We start from the raw sequence: 18,320 nt of genomic DNA, 5'->3' as shown, positions 1-18,320 counted from the left end.
TGCAACCACATCGCTGATTGGTCGACGCAGCGGTTGTCACAGTAAAATTAAGGCTCCGACACCTCGGCGAGACCTCCAGCTCTGCTTATTACCCGACTGAGGTGGCCTTTTTAATGGAAGTTTTTCTGTGCCATCAGAGTTTGAATACGAATTTCTAATATTGAATTTTTACATTTTACATTTTTATTTTATTTTTTAAAGTTGATTTTTTTTTCCATTTGATTTTTAGATGTTGAATTTTTTTACACTGATTTTTGTTTTTAGAATTTTTTTTTTTTTTTCAACACTGTTGGTTTTACAAATTCAAACTCTGATTTTGATGCTGTAAAAATGTAACATTACAAATTCGTATTCAAACTCTGATGGCACAGACAAACTTCCATACCCCCCCCCCCCACCCCACCCCCCCCCACCCCCCACCCCCCCCCCCTGAAAATATCCTGCGCTTTGCCAAATAAGCCGTCAGCTCACAATATCCTATTCTTAAACACGTCATATTTTAACTCGGGAACAAAACACAACTTCCAGGAATAATTTGACTTGTGTGGAGCTAACGAGGTGCTCCACACAATAAGAGGTGTTTTTCATGCCGAGCTACGCCCCCTCTGTGCCTGCAAAAACCCGAAACACTGCATATTCTGCGTTCTCTGTCTTATTAAAAATAATGTAATGCACCCTCAGGTGCGAGGGTCACCATGGAAACCAGCTGATGGGCATCATGTCGAGTGATATGGTCAACAAGAGCAACGACGAGGGTCAAAAAATACTGATGGCTAGGGAAACAAAACGTCCACCCCGTTAAAACAGAAGAAGAAGAAGAAGAAGAAAAAGGGGGAGCACAACAAACTGACCAAAAAAAAAGAAGAAAAAGAACTAAAAAAAAAGGCTAAGTAAACAGAATAATAATAATTATCTTTAAATAGTGTCACACATTTCTTTATTTGATAATATTAAATCAAAAAGGAAGCCTTCTCCCTTGTTTCTCTTCTCCGATCCCCCGCATGCTCGCTCCTCCGTCCCCATGACAACTACCAGCTGGACATGCCGTCTCTCAGTGCTACTTAACAATAACCTGCAGGGGGAGACGGGTAACAATTCAAGTCAGGAGACAGATGAGAGAGGCGCAGAATTAAAGCAGATTCAGTCTGTGGCTGTGTTCGAAACCGCATACTTCTCCTACTACTCATACTAACTTTTTTCCCGGATGCATACTAGATTCTCTGAAATGTTGGGTATGCATCATGAGGTTACTACTCATACTCAAACTACCCAAGATGCAACGTAACGTGACGTCGCCGATCGTCATTTCCTGTCAAAACGGCAGTTTCAAGCTAGCTACAACGAGGGTAGGTTCACTTCCTGTTTTCAAAACAAAAGCACCAATTGTATGGTAATGGCTTTCCCTATGATAAAAGGCAACGGGTATTTTATTTTGTGAAAATAACCGGAAGTGCGTTGCTCACTGCGGCTAGCTTTAGTAGCGCCGAATTCGTGGGAACAAAATTGTAAACAGCCGGTATTTTGTCAAGTTTTCAACACGTTGGGGATCTAAACGACTACTTTCTCACCTGAAAATGTTTCAAATGTTGCTAAAGTTTACAGAGTTTAGAGCTTAAGCGAAATCAGCTGATCGATGAGTATGTAGTATGTAGTATGCGGTATGTAGTATGCGGTATGTAGTATGCACTATGTAGTATGTAGTATGTAGTATGCACTATGTAGTATGTAGTATGTAGTATGCAGTATGCAGTATGAAGTATGTAGTCTGTAGTATGCGGTTTCGAACACAAGCCTGTGAGTCTGAGTCCCTTCCGAACGCAGTGTCTGAAGCCAAAAATGGACGGAGAAGCGGAGCCGTGTCTCACCTGAACCTGGACTAGTGCAAAAAGTTGTCTACTCTGGCGAAGGAGCAGGAGCCGGACTGGACCCGAGCCATGAGCTGGACGCACTCTGTGGCCTGGCCGAGCGCCAACACCAGCGGAGGCTGTTTAGGCAGATTTTGGGACTCTGGAGGCAGAAAAAAAAAAAACACATCAAATCAAATCCGATTTGTTTGCAAAGAGCATTTTATGACGACCCAAACGGGCCCAAAAAGTCACAGATAAGACAAGAAACAGCAGAGACAGATTAAAGGTTTAAGACTAAAAGATATCAGGTTCATGTTGGGCTGTGTGTAGGGCTGGGCGATATGGACCAAAAGTCATATCTCGATATATTTAGGTTGAATATCGATATACGATATATATCCCGATATTTTTTTTCCGCAAAGTGAGAGCTGTGATATGAAATGCTCAGTCAAAGTCAAACCCAAATACGAGTAGATTTATTGAAAAGTCGCTATAAAATGTAAACATAAACACTGTATAACAAAGCTCCGTAAGGTGCACATTTAATTAAAAAAAATATCTTAAATAAAATTAGCCTATAAAATAAAATGGGTAAATCTTTTTCTGAGGGCAGCATTTATATATAAAGAGATAACAAAATAAAGTGCTCAGTTTAAGAAAAACGTTTTTAAACATCAGCTTGAGATTACCTGTTTATTTTTGTTAATTTAATAGCTTATCTGAACAGTCTCAACCAGTTGCCAAGCTGTTTTCATCTCCCAGTCTTGCATGAAGTGAACTGTCACGCTCATATAAGGTTCGCACAGGTTCTGCTTGACCACATATCGCTGGTCAACGCAAAATGGTGGACGTTAGCGAGTCGGTCCGCAACGTTCTGTCTGACTTCACTATACATTTGCGGCAGTGCTTCTCGTGCAAAATAGTTGCGACTGGGAAGCTCGTATCTCGGGCCCAGCTTTTTAATTAGCTCTTTGAACTCGACCTGTTCCACTGTTGCAACAGGGGCCATGTCTTTGGCAATGTGAAAGGATACTTGTCGCTTTTCTTCTCATACGGCACACAGCGGGAAAATGAAGCTTGCAGTGAGCTTTGTCAGGTTGGGGACGGCTTGTGCCTGTGGCTGCTGCAGCGCGCAGTTTCACACACTCTTCATATTGCACTTTGTGCCACGTTTTTAAGTGATCAAAAAAGATTCGTAGTGCTTCCAGCACTGGCTGAAATGTGCTTATGGCACTCCCTACATATAGCTTGGTTTTGTTGCTCGTCTGACAATTTGTATCCGAACCATCTCCAAATGATTGAGCCACTGCTTTTTCTTTTACCAACCAAGGGGCTCTCCTCCGTATGCTCCGCAGGTGTTGTTGCCTTCTCCATGTTTGTTTAAGAGTGCCGGAGTGTTCCTCCCCCTCCCCCCTCTGTGCATGAGAGAGGAGGGGCGGAGCCGGAGCGAGGGAAGCAGTGCAGAGAGCTCTGATCAACGGCTTGCCTGAAGCAAGTATTACAGCGCAAATATGAACAATATCGATATATGCGATATGGTCGAATTCCATATCTTATTTAAAAATCTATCGATATATCATAAATATCGATATATCGCCCAGCCCTAGCTGTGTGTTAGTTTACAATCTGTATCCAGAACTTAAAAACTGTCTGTTAACTTTCTGCAACTTAAAGGGACAGTTCGCCTCTTTTGACATGAAGCTGTGTAACATCCCATATCAGCAGCATCATTTCTGAACATCTTCTTACCCCCTGCTGCGTCCTGTGAGCAGAGTTCCAGCCTCGTTTTGGTGTTGATGAAGGTAGTCCGGCTAGTTGGCTGGGGTTTAAAAAATAAAGCGTTTTGCTTCTCAAAACAATATGCGTTCAACAGAGTAATACATTTGCATCACAAAATGGTTCTCCAGGAAACGACAGCCGCGCCTGTTACGGTGTTTGCTGCTCGGTCTGCACGGTCTACCCAGCAGGCAGTGATACGAAGAGAGAGAAAATAGGGCCAAGAGATTGTGAGGTCTGACTTTTTCCTGGAGAACGATTTTGTGATACAAATGCACTGGAAAAAAAATCAAAACCTTACCAAGTCTATTGGTCTCATTTCTAGGCAAAATATCTCATTACACTTAATATCAGACACAACTGCCTAACAAGCACTATTTCAGCCAGATATAGGGACTTGTTTGAAGACAATACATCTGGAATATCTTGTTAAATGAAAAAGTCTTGAAAACAAATTGTTTTGAGTCACATATCATATGAAACAAGCTTTTTTTTTTTTACATTTGAAGAGGTTTTAAAGCTAATTTCAAGATCACTTTTATCTCAAAAGTCCTAAATATCACATCTTATTTCAAGAAATCTTGACAAGCCGATTTTCACTAGTTCCATTGGCAGATTGTTTTGCTTATTTCAAGCGAAAACTTCTCGTATTTGCTGTTTTTCTTACTTATTTTTGGAGGGGCATTTTTTCCAGTGTGTATTACTCTTTTGAACACATATTGTTTTGAGAAGCAAAACGCTTTATTTTTTAAACCCCAGCCAACTAGCCGGACTACCTTCATCAACACCAAAACGAGGCTGGAACTCTGCTCACAGGACGCAGCAGGGGGTAAGAAGATGTTCAGAAATGATGTTGCTGATATGGGATGTCATACAGCTTCATGTCAAAAGAGGCGAACTATCCCTTTAATAAAACAACTTTGTAGTGAAAAAGTAAAAAATAAATGGAGTTTCACAGCAGCTCCATGAAAGCGGCTGCGAACCAACCACAAACGTTTGGCTTAATAACAGATGAAAGTGAATGAAAAACATCCCAAAATACATTTTACCGCTTTAAAAACAAAAAGGATCAACGCTGTAAAGATAATCACAGCCATTTAAAGACTGACGGGCAACAAAAACAGGAGCTCAGTGATCTGTGAGACCACCAGGAAATCCGGCTCCTGCATGTTTCTGAGCTGATGTAGTTGGTGACGCGTGAACTGTGTGTGTCAGAGCTAAAGGACGGTGACTCCATCACTGTGTCTGACCGCTCTGAGCTTTAAGATTCAGAGCCTCGTCTGCTTTATTCGGGGTGTTGCTGCAGCCTTTGGGGTGTGTTGGTGGTGTTGCTGCAGCCTTTGGGGTGTGTTGGTGATGTTGCTGCAGCCTTTGGGGTGTGTTGGTGGTGTTGCTGCAGCCTTTGGGGTGTGTTGGTGGTGTTGCTGCAGCCTTTGGGGTGTGTTCGGGGTGTTGCTGCAGCCTTTGGGGTGTGTTGGTGGTGTTGCTGCAGCCTTTGGGGTGTGTTGGTGGTGTTGCTGCAGCCTTTGGGGTGTGTTGGTGATGTTGCTGCAGCCTTTGGGGTGTGTTGGTGGTGTTGCTGCAGCCTTTGGGGTGTGTTGGTGGTGTTGCTGCAGCCTTTGGGGTGTGTTGGTGGTGTTGCTGCAGCCTTTGGGGTGTGTTGGTGGTGTTGCCGCAGCCTTTGGGGTGTGTTGGTGGTGTTGCTGCAGCCTTTGGGGTGTGTTGGTGGTGTTGCTGCAGCCTTTGAGGTGTGTTGGTGGTGTTGCTGCAGCCTTTGGGGTGTGTTGGTGGTGTTGCTGCAGCCTTTGAGGTGTGTTGGTGGTGTTGCTGCAGCCTTTGAGGTGTGTTCGGGGTGTTGCTGCAGCCTTTGGGGTGTGTTGGTGGTGTTGCTGCAGCCTTTGGGGTGTGTTGGTAGTGTTGCTGCAGCCTTTGGGGTGTGTTCGGGGTGTTGCTGCAGCCTTTGGGGTGTGTTGGTGGTGTTGCTGCAGCCTTTGGGGTGTGTTGGTGGTGTTGCTGCAGCCTTTGGGGTGTGTTGGGGGTGTTGCTGCAGCCTTTGGGGTGTGTTGGGGGTGTTGCTGCAGCCTTTGGGGTGTGTTGGGGGTGTTGCTGCAGCCTTTGGGGTGTGTTGGTGGTGTTGCTGCAGCCTTTGGGGTGTGTTGGTGCTGTTTCTGCAGCCTTTGGGGTGTGTTGGTGGTGTTGCTGCAGCCTTTGGGGTGTGTTGGTGGTGTTGCTGCAGCCTTTGGGGTGTGTTGGTGGTGTTGCTGCAGCCTTTGAGGTGTGTTGGTGGTGTTGCTGCAGCCTTTGGGGTGTGTTGGTGGTGTTGCTGCAGCCTTTGGGGTGTGTTGGGGGTGTTGCTGCAGCCTTTGGGGTGTGTTGGTGGTGTTGCTGCAGCCTTTGGGGTGTGTTGGTGGTGTTGCTGCAGCCTTTGGGGTGTGTTGGTGGTGTTGCTGCAGCCTTTGGGGTGTGTTGGTGGTGTTGCTGCAGCCTTTGGGGTGTGTTGGTGATGTTGCTGCAGCCTTTGGGGTGTGTTGGTGGTGTTACTGCAGCCTTTGGGGTGTGTTCGGAGTGTTGCTGCAGCCTTTGGGGTGTGTTGGGGGTGTTGCTGCAGCCTTTGGGGTGTGTTGGTGGTGTTGCTGCAGCCTTTGGGGTGTGTTGGTGGTGTTGCTGCAGCCTTTGGGGTGTGTTGGGGGTGTTGCTGCAGCCTTTGGGGTGTGTTGGTGGTGTTGCTGCAGCCTTTGGGGTGTGTTGGGGGTGTTGCTGCAGCCTTTGGGGTGTGTTGGGGGTGTTGCTGCAGCCTTTGGGGTGTGTTGGGGGTGTTGCTGCAGCCTTTGGGGTGTGTTCGGGGTGTTGCTGCAGCCTTTGGGGTGTGTTGGTGGTGTTGCTGCAGCCTTTGGGGTGTGTTGGTGGTGTTGCTGCAGCCTTTGGGGTGTGTTGGGGGTGTTGCTGCAGCCTTTGGGGTGTGTTGGTGGTGTTGCTGCAGCCTTTGGGGTGTGTTGGTGGTGTTGCTGCAGCCTTTGGGGTGTGTTGGTGGTGTTGCTGCAGCCTTTGGGGTGTGTTGGTGGTGTTGCTGCAGCCTTTGGGGTGTGTTCGGGGTGTTGCTGCAGCCTTTGGGGTGTGTTGGTGGTGTTGCTGCAGCCTTTGGGGTGTGTTGGTGGTGTTGCTGCAGCCTTTGGGGTGTGTTGGTGGTGTGCGTGCTTTATACCCAGTATGGCGCTGTTGAGAGCGGAGCAGAGCGATTCTCGCTGCGTGGGGTCTAACTGCTGGCCCACGGGGCAGTTCCACGGGTCTGAGTATGCTAGCAGGCTGAATGCGTCCTGCACACGTCAACACACACAGGGACAGAGATTTTTGTAAATACACTCAACTGAAACACCGCCGTACATTCTCCAGCTTTTCCCAGCTGGTAATTTCTTTTTAATCAATTTGCTGTGAGCTTATTGACCTTTTTAACCTCACTGGCTGATGACTGTTGGCTGTATTAAAGCCACAAACCCTGTAACCTTTTAGTCATCCAGAACTGACACGTGTCTCCATCAGAATCAGCATGGAAACATACACACAACACACTGTATACGGCACACTTATTAGTCGGGGAGCCAAAGTCTCAAAAGCTCAATTTAATGCAAAGAAATCAGGCGTTTTTTCCAATATTTTCATCTTTACTTCATTGGCAATCAATTATTCCCCCAAACTATGACATCAGTCAATATGCCATTCTGTTCACCAAACAGTAAACTCATTCCACAGAAAAATATTGGAAAAATCCAACCAAAATCATTGGATCTGTGATGATTTCACTGCTAGGCCTAGTTGGCGATAGTTGTTGACTGATGTCATAATTTGGGGGAATAATTGATTGCCAATTAAGTAAAGATGAAAATATTGGAAAAAAGTGAAAAAACGCCTGATTTCTTTGCATTAAATTGAGCCAAAATCATGTAGAAATGTATTTTAAGAGTTATAATTTCATTGGATGTTGTCTCCACATGTGTTCTGTGCATCTGGAATGCATTTATTGACAGCTTATCCAACCCACTGAGGATTTGTGGAAAATTGTAATTTTCCAACATTTTCAATCAAAAAATGAGGGGTACATACACTAAAAAGTATGGCAGACCAGGCCAGGTTCAACCCATTTTTGAGACTTTGGCTCTCCGACTATATGGTGCCATTATAAAAAAGCCAGCCTTCAGAGATGGAAGGTGGCTTATAATGATGCATTAAGACTTTAGTTAAAGAAGCCCAGATGGAGCAGAGCTGGTGAACTGTTTGTGTCTGCGAATGTCAGCTCTTTGATGGCTGCTTTAACGAAGCTTATGTGTGCATTTATTTGCCGGCTAAATGAGTCTAATAATAGAATTATCCTACAGTTGACTAACATTAAATATAGTGCAGTAAGATATACTTCTGTATATTGGAAACATTGGTATGATTGCCTCCTAAAAGATTAGGAGTGTTTTTATTATTATTTTTATTTTTTTATGAATGTTCTTTTTATGTACTTTTAGAATTGATTGTTTTTCTATGTGATCTGGACTACGAGTCTTTAATAAATCTATCTATCTATCTCTCCATCTATCTATCTATCTATCTATCTATCTCTCCATCTATCTCTCCATCTATCTATCTATCTATCTATCTCTCCATCTATCTATCTATCTATGTATCTATCTATCTCTCCATCTATCTATCTATCTCTCCATCTATCTCTCCATCTATCTATCTATGTATCTATCTATCTCTCCATCTATCTATCTATCTATCTATCTCTCTATCTATCTATCTATCTATCTATCTATGTATCTATCTATCTCTCCATCTATCTATCTATCTATCTATCTATCTATCTATCTCTCCATCTATCTCTCCATCTATCTATCTATCTATCTATGTATCTATCTATCTATCTATCTATCTATCTATCTCTCCATCTATCTCTCCATCTATCTCTCCATCTATCTATGTATCTATCTATCTCTCCATCTATCTATCTCTCCATCTATCTATCTATCTATCTATCTATCTATCTCTCCATCTATCTCTCCATCTATCTCTCCATCTATCTATGTATCTATCTATCTCTCCATCTATCTCTCCATCTATCTATCTCTCCATCTATCTATCTATCTATCTATCTATCTATGTATCTATCTATCTCTCCATCTATCTATCTATCTATCTATCTATCTATCTATCTATCTATCTATCTATCTCTCCATCTATCTATCTATCTATGTATCTATCTATCTCTCCATCTATCTATCTATGTATCTATCTATCTATCTATCTATCTCTCCATCTATCTCTCCATCTATCTCTCCATCTATCTATGTATCTATCTATCTCTCCATCTATCTATCTCTCCATCTATCTATCTATCTATCTATCTATCTATCTCTCCATCTATCTCTCCATCTATCTATCTATCTATCTATCTATCTATCTATCTATCTATCTCTCCATCTATCTCTCCATCTATCTATCTCTCCATCTATCTATCTATCTATCTATCTATCTATCTATCTATCTATCTATCTATCTATCTATCTATCTCTCCATCTATCTATCTATCTATGTATCTATCTATCTCTCCATCTATCTATCTATCTATCTATCTATCTATCTATCTATCTATCTATCTATCTATCTCTCCATCTATCTATGTATCTATCTATCTCTCCATCTATCTATCTATCTATGTATCTATCTATCTATCTATCTATGTATCTATCTATCTATGTATCTATCTATCTCTCCATCTATCTATGTATCTATCTATCTATCTATACAGTAGGTGACCACAATTTTGTTCTGTTTGGTCGTTTCCTTGTTGCTAAAAAACACGACTGAAAACAGGTGCAGGTGCTTAAAACTGAAACCCATCTTATCAGTTTTGTGTTGAATCTGGAGCAGTGTGTAACCTTTAGCTCTTTGTCCAATAAAAAAACAGTCAAGCATGAGCAGGAAACACAGATACAGATGTCCCCACTTCAATCAGATGTGCACCTGCCCCCTGGTGGTCAACAACAGGAAGTACAACAGAACGATGGGGCACCGTTTCAGGATAAATGCTCTTCTTCAAAGAGTTTCTGAGGGTGGATTTTAGGTTTTACTGATTACAGCAGAACAAACTTGTCACATAATTGTCACAGCCATCAGGAGAACTTTAAATGGAACTCCTCTTCCTCAGGTTTTATTTATTCGTCCCCTCACTGGCTGCCTGATTGTTTCTGTGCAGACTTCAAAGCTTCCACATTAACATGTGTACTTCTGCTACAGAAAGAATTAATATGTACTAATTTTACTGAAATATTTCTTGTGTTTTTATCTGGTTTTCAAACATTAAATTCCCAGTTTTTTAATCAATTTTTATCTCATTCTATCATTATGTTTACAGATTTCATTCTGTTTTTTCTCAGCTGCTTTATTTCTCATGTGTATTTGTCTCATTTTGTTTTGTTCCTTACTTTTTAACAGTCTAATCATCGGTTTAATTGTCACCTGTAAACACAACTTAATCAGGCTGAGCCTCTTCCTGCTGGTTTTAGCATCTTCCACAACTTAAAAGATTAAAAGGACGGGAAACCAATTGCTCGTTCCTTGCTTTGCTGCATCCTGAATCAAACATCACCTGCATTCCTACTGCGAGCAGACCTGTAACTGGGGTCACATGTGCTCCTTCACCAGTTTTTAGCCAGTTTGACTCATTCTATCATTATTTTTACAGATTTTATTCTGTTTTTTGTGTATTTGGCTGTGTTTGAAACTGTATACTTCATACTGCATACTGATCGATCAGACAGTATGCAGAGCGTTTACCCACAATGCATTTCGCTCCTGCCCGAGCCGAAATCAGCCGGCCTGAAGCTGATTTCGCTTAAGCTCTAAACTCTGTAAACTTTAGCAACATTTGAAACATTTTCAGGTGAGAAAGTAGTCGTTTAGATCCCCAACGTGTTGAAAACCTGAAAAAATACCAGCTATTTACAATTTTGTTCCCACGAATTCGGCGCTACTAAAGCTAGCTGCAGTGAGCAACGCACTTCCGGTTATTTTCACAAAATAAAATATCCGTTGCCTTTTATCATAGGGAAAGCCATTACCATACAATTGGTGCTTTTGTTTTGAAAACAGGAAGTGAACCTACCCTCGTTGTAGCTAGCTTGAAACTGCCGTTTTGACAGGAAATGACGATCGGCGACGTCACGTTACGTTGCATCTTGGGTAGTTTGAGTATGAGTAGTAACCTCATGATGCATACCCAACATTTCAGAGAATCTAGGATGCATCCGGGGAACTTCTCGCTTACTCAAACTCGCATACTAACTCAAAAAGTTAGTAGGAGTAGTAGGAGAAGTATGCGGTTTCGAACACAGCCACAGTCTCATTTTGTTTTGTTCCTTACTTTTTAACAGTCTAATCAGCGGTTTAATTGTCACTTGTAAACACAACTTAATCAGGCTGAGCCACTTCCTGCTGCTTTTAGCATCTTAAACAACTTAAAAGATTAAAAGGACGAGAAACCAATTCCTTGTTCCTTGCTTTGCTGCATCCTGAATCAAACATCACCTGCATTCCTACATGTGCTCCTTCACCGGCCCGTCTGCGTACCTGCAACATCTTCTTGTGCGTGGCGTTCTTGCCGTACTCGCGGCACAGCTGTTCGTTGAGCGCCTGCAGCTCGCGTCCAAACTGGATCATCCTCTCCGTGGCCGCCTGGTTCACGCCACAAAGCTGCCTGCTGTTACTGCAGCTCTCATCTGCAGAGGAACCACAGACGGACGGCGTGAGGACGGACGGAAGGTGAGTCAGTGAGGGGCGAACAGGTGTGTGGGTGTGCGTCTGCGCACCTGCGACCCCGTTGCCGATGCTGTTGTCGTCGGGCTGAAGGATCTCTTCGTGTTTGTACGTGCCGTTCATGATCCGCGCCGAGGAGCTTTCCACGACGCCGTTGGTGTAATGCTCGGCTTCGATCTCCATCTCACTGTCACTGTTACACACAAATACAAAAAAACAGGGTGGGCGGGGCATTAGAACCTCTGGAACTGTAAACCTGCACATCTGGAAAGGCTCCATCAATGCTGAAAGGTATAAACGGGTGTTAGAGCAACATCTGCTCCCATCCAGACCACGTCTTCTTCACGCTTCAGCGGGACAAAGTTAAAGGGACAGTTCGCCTCTTTTGACATGAAGCTGTATGACATCCCATATTAGCAACATCATTTCTGAACATCTTCTTACCTCCTGCTGCGTCCTGTGAGCAGAGTTCCAGCCTCGTTTTGGTGTTGATGAAGGTAGTCCGGCTAGTTGGCTGGGGTTTAAAAAATAAAGCGTTTTGCTTCTCAAAACAATATGCGTTCAAAAGAGTAATACATTTGCATCACAAAATGGTTCTCCAGGAAAAAGTCAGACCTCACAATCTCTTGGCCCTATTTTCTCTCCCTTCGTATCACTGCCTGCTGCCGCCTGCCGACAGCCGCGCCTGTTAAGGTGTTTGCTGCTCGGTCTGCACTTCGGTCTACACAGCAGGCAGTGATACGAAGGGAGAGAAAATAGGGCCAAGCGATTGTGAGGTCTGACTTTTTCCTGGAGAACCATTTTATGATGCAAATGTATTACTCTGTTGAACGCATATTGTTTTGAGAAGCAAAACGCTTTATTTTTTAAACCCCAGCCAACTAGCTGGACTACCTTCATCAACACCAAAACAAGGCTGGAACTCTGCTCACAGGACGCAGCAGGGGGTAAGAAGATGTTCATAAATGATGCTGCTGATGTGGGATGTCATACAGCTTCATGTCAAAAGAGGCGAACTGTCCCTTTAAGAGGAAAAAAGGGATTTTAATCAACATTTTAGTGTGTACATTTTATTTGTAATTATTAGGGATGCACCGATAACGATACTGGTATCGGGCCGATACTATTCTAATATACTCGTTAACCGATACCAATTTATTGCATGAAGACCGCGATCAGAGGGTGGCTTGTCACTTTTGTTGTATTTTTTTAGATTGGCGGCTCGGGGAGATGCCGAGCTAATCAGGAACAGTGTGGTTAGGCTAGTGAGACCGAATATCTGTCTTCCAATTAATTAAATTTTTTGTGGTAGAAGTATCGGCAAGTACTCAAATCCAAGTATCGGTATCGTATCGGTTTGAAAAAAAGTGTTATTGCTGCATCCCTCGTAATTATATCCGTATATTTCTTTTAAAAAGCACTTTGGAGGTGCGTGTGATGTTGCTGAGGGAGAGCTGGGGCCTGTGTGTCTGCTCTTATAGGCATTAAAGTGCAGATCCTATATTCTGGCCATCAAAGTGTTCATTATACACGCAACCAGACTACAGCTGCTACAATGCACAGTGGGAAACATGGGCTGTGTTCGAAACCGCATACTTCTCCTACTACTCACACTGACTTTTTTCCCGGATGCATACTAGATTTGCCTAAATGTTAGGTATGCATCATGAGGGCCGTTTCTCAATGTGCGTACTTGTCTGTACGTGCGTACTCGTGTACTTCTGAATCGTCATCACCGAAGGACCGAGTACTGTTCCAACTCAAAGTACGCATCCAGACAAGTACGCTCCACATTCCCGGATGTGTGCTTGTTCCGCCCATTTAATGGAGTGTGGTTCTGTGGTGACTTCAGACAGCTTGCTGTCCCAGAAAGCAGTGCGGCACGAGCGATGATGACGCTTCCGTTCCAAATGCACAATGAGCGTGCTTGTAAGCACGCGAGTACGGACTTGCGTACTTGGGTATTGAGAAACGGCTGAGGTCACTACTCATACTCAAACTACCCAAGATGCAACGTAACGTGACGTCGCCGATCGTCATTTCCTGTCAAAACGGCAGTTTCAAGCTAGCTACAACGAGGGTATGTTCACTTCCTGTTTTTTTTTTTCAAAACAAAAGCACCAATTGTATGGTAATGGCTTTCCCTAGGATAAAAGGCAACGAGTATTTTATTTTGTGAAAGTAACCGGAAGTGCGTTGCTCACTGCGGCTAGCTTTAGTAGCGCCCGTTGGGGATCTAAACGACTACTTTCTCGTTGATCGATGAGTATGGCTGTGTTCGAAACCGCATACTGCATACTGATTGATCAGACAGTATGCAGAGCGTTTACCCACAATGCATTTCGCTCCTGCCCGAGCCGAAATCAGCCGGCCTGAAGCTGATTTCCCTTAAGCTCTAAACTCTGTAAACTTTAGCAACATTTGAAACATTTTCAGGAGAGAAAGTAGTCGTTTAGATCCCCAACGTGTTGAAAACCTGACAAAATACCGGCTATTTACAATTTTGCTCCCACGAATTCGGCGCTACTAAAGCTAGCCGCAGTGAGCAACGCACTTCTGGTTATTTTCACAAAATAAAATACCCGTTGCCTTTTATCATAGGGAAAGCCATTACCATACAATTGGTGCTTTTGTTTTGAAAACAGGAAGTGAACCTACCCTCGTTGTAGCTAGCTTGAAACTGGCGTTTTGACAGGAAATGACGATCGGCGACGTCACGTTACGTTGCATCTTGGGTAGTTTGAGTATGAGTAGTAACCTCATGATGCATACCCAACATTTCGGAGAATATGGTATGCATCCGGGAAAAAAGTTAGTATGAGTAGTAGGAGAAGTATGCGGTTTCGAACACAGACCTGGAGCTGTCCCAACCTTTTTAGAGCCATGTTGCTGCCATCATGAGCTGATGCGTTTCATCCAACAGTAAAAAAACGTCTCGACCTGTTTTCTCTCCTCTGAGTTCTGCCGCAGCGACGCACGCCGGCGGGGCTTCCTACCTGGTCTCCTGGGCGCTGTTGGCGCTGTGCGGCTGGCTCTTGGTGGAGTCGGTGGAGTTGGACTCGGAGTAGTTGATGGAGGAAGGGGAGGAGGACGTGGAGGAGGAGGCGGAGGAGGACGCGCTGGGGTATTTGACGCTGCCGCCGTGGCTCTTCGACTTGCTGGGGGGGGTCAGACCGTTGCTGCAGGTGGGGCTGTCGGCGCCTGGAGGACACAGAAACAAACATCTGATGTCTTTATGTGGCCTGTGGGTCTGCGTGTGTGTGTTGTTGTTGTTGTTGTTGTTGTTGTTGTGTACCTCCACTGTGCAGGTGTGCGTTGCTGGCGGCGTGGCGGGGGCTGAGGCTGGGGGAGCCGGGGTAACTGTCCTGGGACTTTGGGGAGCGAACCGTCAGGCAGCGCACCTCACTGTCTGTGCCGTTCACCATCTCCACAAACTGGCGACATCTAGAGGCCAACGCAGACCGGTGTTACTGGGGCACACTGGGAAGCTGGCACACAAGATCGTTTTCAACACGCAGACTCACTTCAACATGAACAGCAGGTTGGGGTTGCGTTCTAACAGGCCGGGATAAAGCTGCTGAGTGGCTTCTATGGCTTCACCCACCCGTCCCGCCAGCACCAGCTTCTGTATTCCTGTGAGACACAAACACAGGGTGCATACAGGTATAAACAAGTTAAATTTAAGACTTTTTAAGACCTTTTAATACCACTTCTAAATGAAATTTAAGACCAAACGTATTTCCAAGTAAACACACTGACAGTATGGTAAAATGACAAATGACAATTGAGTTTAAGAACATCGACTAAATGTGTGTCATGCGAAAAGATCACAAAAGTGTCATCACTGTCCTAAATTAAAATTTATTACAATATTTTCAGAACATTTAAGTCCCATGAACAAATGCTTATAAAATCAAGTAAATATATTTAAAAAAAGAAAATACTGTTCCTTTAGAGCAAAAAGAAAAATACACAAATATTTAAGACCCATGCAATCTGAATTTAAGACAATTTAATACTTTTTAAGGTCTTATTTTCAGGAAAATTGATTTACGACTTTTTAAGCACCCGCGGCCACCCTGAAACAGGATCAGAAAACAGGCACGAAGCTACCAACCACAGCCGTGCAGATTAGTGCGATCGTCTCACTTTGTCTGTTCTTTATAGACATCTGGTCCTCTTGTATCATGGTCTCTGTGGCTCTGGCAAAGGCTGTCGCAGTAGCGCAGTACCCATGATGCACCAGGTAGCTGGACACCATACTGGAGACAGAAGAATTAGCTTTTTAGACACTTTGTGCATTTGGTTTCCAACTCTATGGAACATCAGAGAGTCGATCCCACCCTGCTTGATAAAGCTTATAGTTAGGGACGGCTCAGGTGACCCTGAAACATCCCATAGTTAAGCTGCTATAGGCCCAGACTGCTGGGGGGCCTCATCTGTCACACCTTTCCTCACTTTACTCTCTTTTTCCCCTGTTTAATTTCTCAAATGATATTATGTACATGTGACATTATTGTGGTCATTAACTGGTGTTTCCCTGTTCCAGCAGGTATCCTTTGAATGGTGTTACAGGGTTTTTTCCCCTCTTTTCTGTCCTCTCTAACCCCAGCTGGTAGAGGCGGATGGCCACCCTTCCTGGTTCTGGTTCTGCCAGAGGTTTCTTCCTGTTCAAAGGGAGTCGTTCCTCTCCACAGTCGCCTCAGGCACGCTCAGGACGGGAGATTGGACTGAAGACAAGTTTCACTGCAATCTGTTGGTTTCCTTAGCTGGGAAACTGTTTTTGAATTGGCTCTATATGAATGAATTGGATTATTTTGTAAATAATTATGATTACAATGAATTGAATTCCAATTGGCTTGAATTGGATTTTATTATTTAAGTGCTTTGAGATGACATTTGTTGTATTTGAGGCTATATAAATAAAACTGAATTGAATTGAATTCAGTAATGTTGAGCTCCGGGCTCTGGGGAGGATTCATCCCTCCATCAGACCTGCTGCCACTGATTTTCAGCCCACTTCTTGTGTCCTTTGGCACAGCTCAGCCTTTTCTCCCTGTTTCCCTTCCTTAAGAACGGCTTCCTGACAGCCACCCTTCCATGGAGCCCATTTCTGATGAGGCTTGGGCCAACAGCAGATGGATCAGCTGAAGGTCCAGATGCATCTCTCAGCTCCTGTGTCAGGTCTTTGCTGGATGTTTTCCTCTTTCTTAAGGACATCACTTTCAGATCCTGTTCATCTGCTGGAGATAGTTCTTTAGGCCTGACACTTCTTCTTCTGTCCTCCACTTGTCCAGTTTCCTCAAATGTTTTAAGGACACACTGCACACCATGCTGAGATATGCCAAGTTTCCAGCTAAAACAAGCTATTACCCAAAGCTGTATTTATTTTTTTTTTCTTTTATATACCCACTCTAGGAGTTAATAATCTCCTAAATACTCCTAAAAACTGTTAATATCAAAAGTTTTTGTCAAGGAAAAACAAAAGAAATGGTCAGTTCTGCTGCACATGTTTGAACAGCGCAGGGATTCTACAGAGAAGGAAGAGAAATGATCTGAGTAACACGTTTCATCGTACAAGGTGTCATCTACCAGGTCTTAAAATCTGAGATATGCCAAGTTTTCAGCTAACAGCTCTTTGGGAATCACCTTGTTGCTGCAGAAATCCTGTTTTCTGTCTGTCACACTGTGTTATCTTTGCTGTTTTTCACACATGCAGCTAAAGAAATGGGAACAAAGTGCCTAAAGATCCAGTTTAAAATGGCTTCTTTGCTAAGTTGTCTGTTCTGTGTGGACACAACACTGGTTCATCCCTTGAGTTAGGAGCCTTTTTCCTGCCTGAATGGTTCACAGCTCAGAGTTAAGTGGCTTAAATAAAAAAAAGAATGGACTGAAAATGAGTGAAAAAGCAGAAAATGTCCAAAGAAAAACTCTGAAAGAGCTTCAGAAAGCTGGAGAACTATTGATCAGGACCACTTTAAAAGATTACAAGAAAGTCTACTAAGAAATGAGGAGTAGATCAAGACTTTTGCACAGAACAAAATGTAATAACTGCACATTTTGACCCAACAAAAAATCTTAAACCCTCTTTTTTTTTAACTCTTGTGTCCTCAGCAGCCAATCCTGAGCTTTGTATCTTTCAGCACATTAAGGTAATCAGTGTTGGCTTGTTAAATGTGAGCACAATGAGTCAAAAACTATGATTTAAATGCTCTGCTAAGATCTGAAAAGCCTGTGAGTGACTGTTTTAATGAAAGTAGCATCAAACAGAAAGAAAAGAACAACTGAAACATATTCAGCCTGATAAAAAAACTGTTTCTGGAAACTTTGGCATCGCTCCTGCAAAAAGAAAACGTTCAAACACGTCTGGGATTGCTCCAGAAATAACAGTTTAACAACTGTTAGAGGCGGTTTTTACACACATTATTCAGCAGGAGTGAGCTGTTTTCTGTTTTCATTGCCGAATGGATCCACGCCAGTGGTGCAGTGATTATTCAGAGCAGCAGGAACACCAGTCATGTGTATTAAACTGATTTTGGACAACAAAAGGAGTTCTGTTGCACAACAGTTTGCAACAAGGTCTCAAGTTCTCTCTGATTTAGTTGTTTCCTAATAAGAAAATCGTCTCCTGTCCGTGCTCCAGCTTTCATTTCCGAGCCTTAAACTGCGAGCGTGAGCGTGTGAGGACGGCTCTTACTTCTGTAGGACGGCCTGCCACTCCCCCAGTCTCTCTCCGATGGGGAAGCGTGCGATCATTCCGTGGATCTTTGCCCGCCATTCGCTCATGTAGTCCTCGATGTCGAAGACAAACGGCTGCTGGCCGAAGTTGGCGTCTACGATCTCGCCGGGCGTCTGGAGCCCCACGGTGGGGTACAGGTTGGGCTGGGGAGAATTCAAACG

General features: G+C 43.7%; 1 protein-coding gene across 1 annotated transcript in view; it reads right to left on the bottom strand.

Annotated features, from left to right (window-relative positions):
- Positions 1–540: 540 nt before the first annotated feature.
- The window catches only part of ranbp10 (RAN binding protein 10), a 61,837-nt gene continuing 44,057 nt past the window's right edge, over positions 541–18,320 (bottom strand). The window contains exons 6-15 of the mRNA XM_075470714.1: positions 18,118–18,302; positions 15,570–15,682; positions 14,945–15,053; positions 14,716–14,864; positions 14,417–14,621; positions 11,474–11,613; positions 11,235–11,383; positions 6,826–6,937; positions 1,866–2,007; positions 541–1,072 (exon numbers count right to left, since the gene is read on the bottom strand). Coding sequence (XP_075326829.1) covers positions 1,877–2,007; positions 6,826–6,937; positions 11,235–11,383; positions 11,474–11,613; positions 14,417–14,621; positions 14,716–14,864; positions 14,945–15,053; positions 15,570–15,682; positions 18,118–18,302 — 1,293 coding nt within the window. The 3' untranslated portion in view covers positions 541–1,072; positions 1,866–1,876. The remainder of the gene's footprint in view (positions 1,073–1,865; positions 2,008–6,825; positions 6,938–11,234; positions 11,384–11,473; positions 11,614–14,416; positions 14,622–14,715; positions 14,865–14,944; positions 15,054–15,569; positions 15,683–18,117; positions 18,303–18,320) is intronic.

The sequence above is a fragment of the Odontesthes bonariensis genome, chromosome 7, assembly GCF_027942865.1.
Source record: "Odontesthes bonariensis isolate fOdoBon6 chromosome 7, fOdoBon6.hap1, whole genome shotgun sequence".
Classification (NCBI taxonomy): Eukaryota; Metazoa; Chordata; class Actinopteri; order Atheriniformes; family Atherinopsidae; genus Odontesthes; species Odontesthes bonariensis.
The sequence above is the reverse complement of the archived record's forward strand: the minus strand, read 5'-3'. Positions and strand labels throughout refer to the sequence as shown.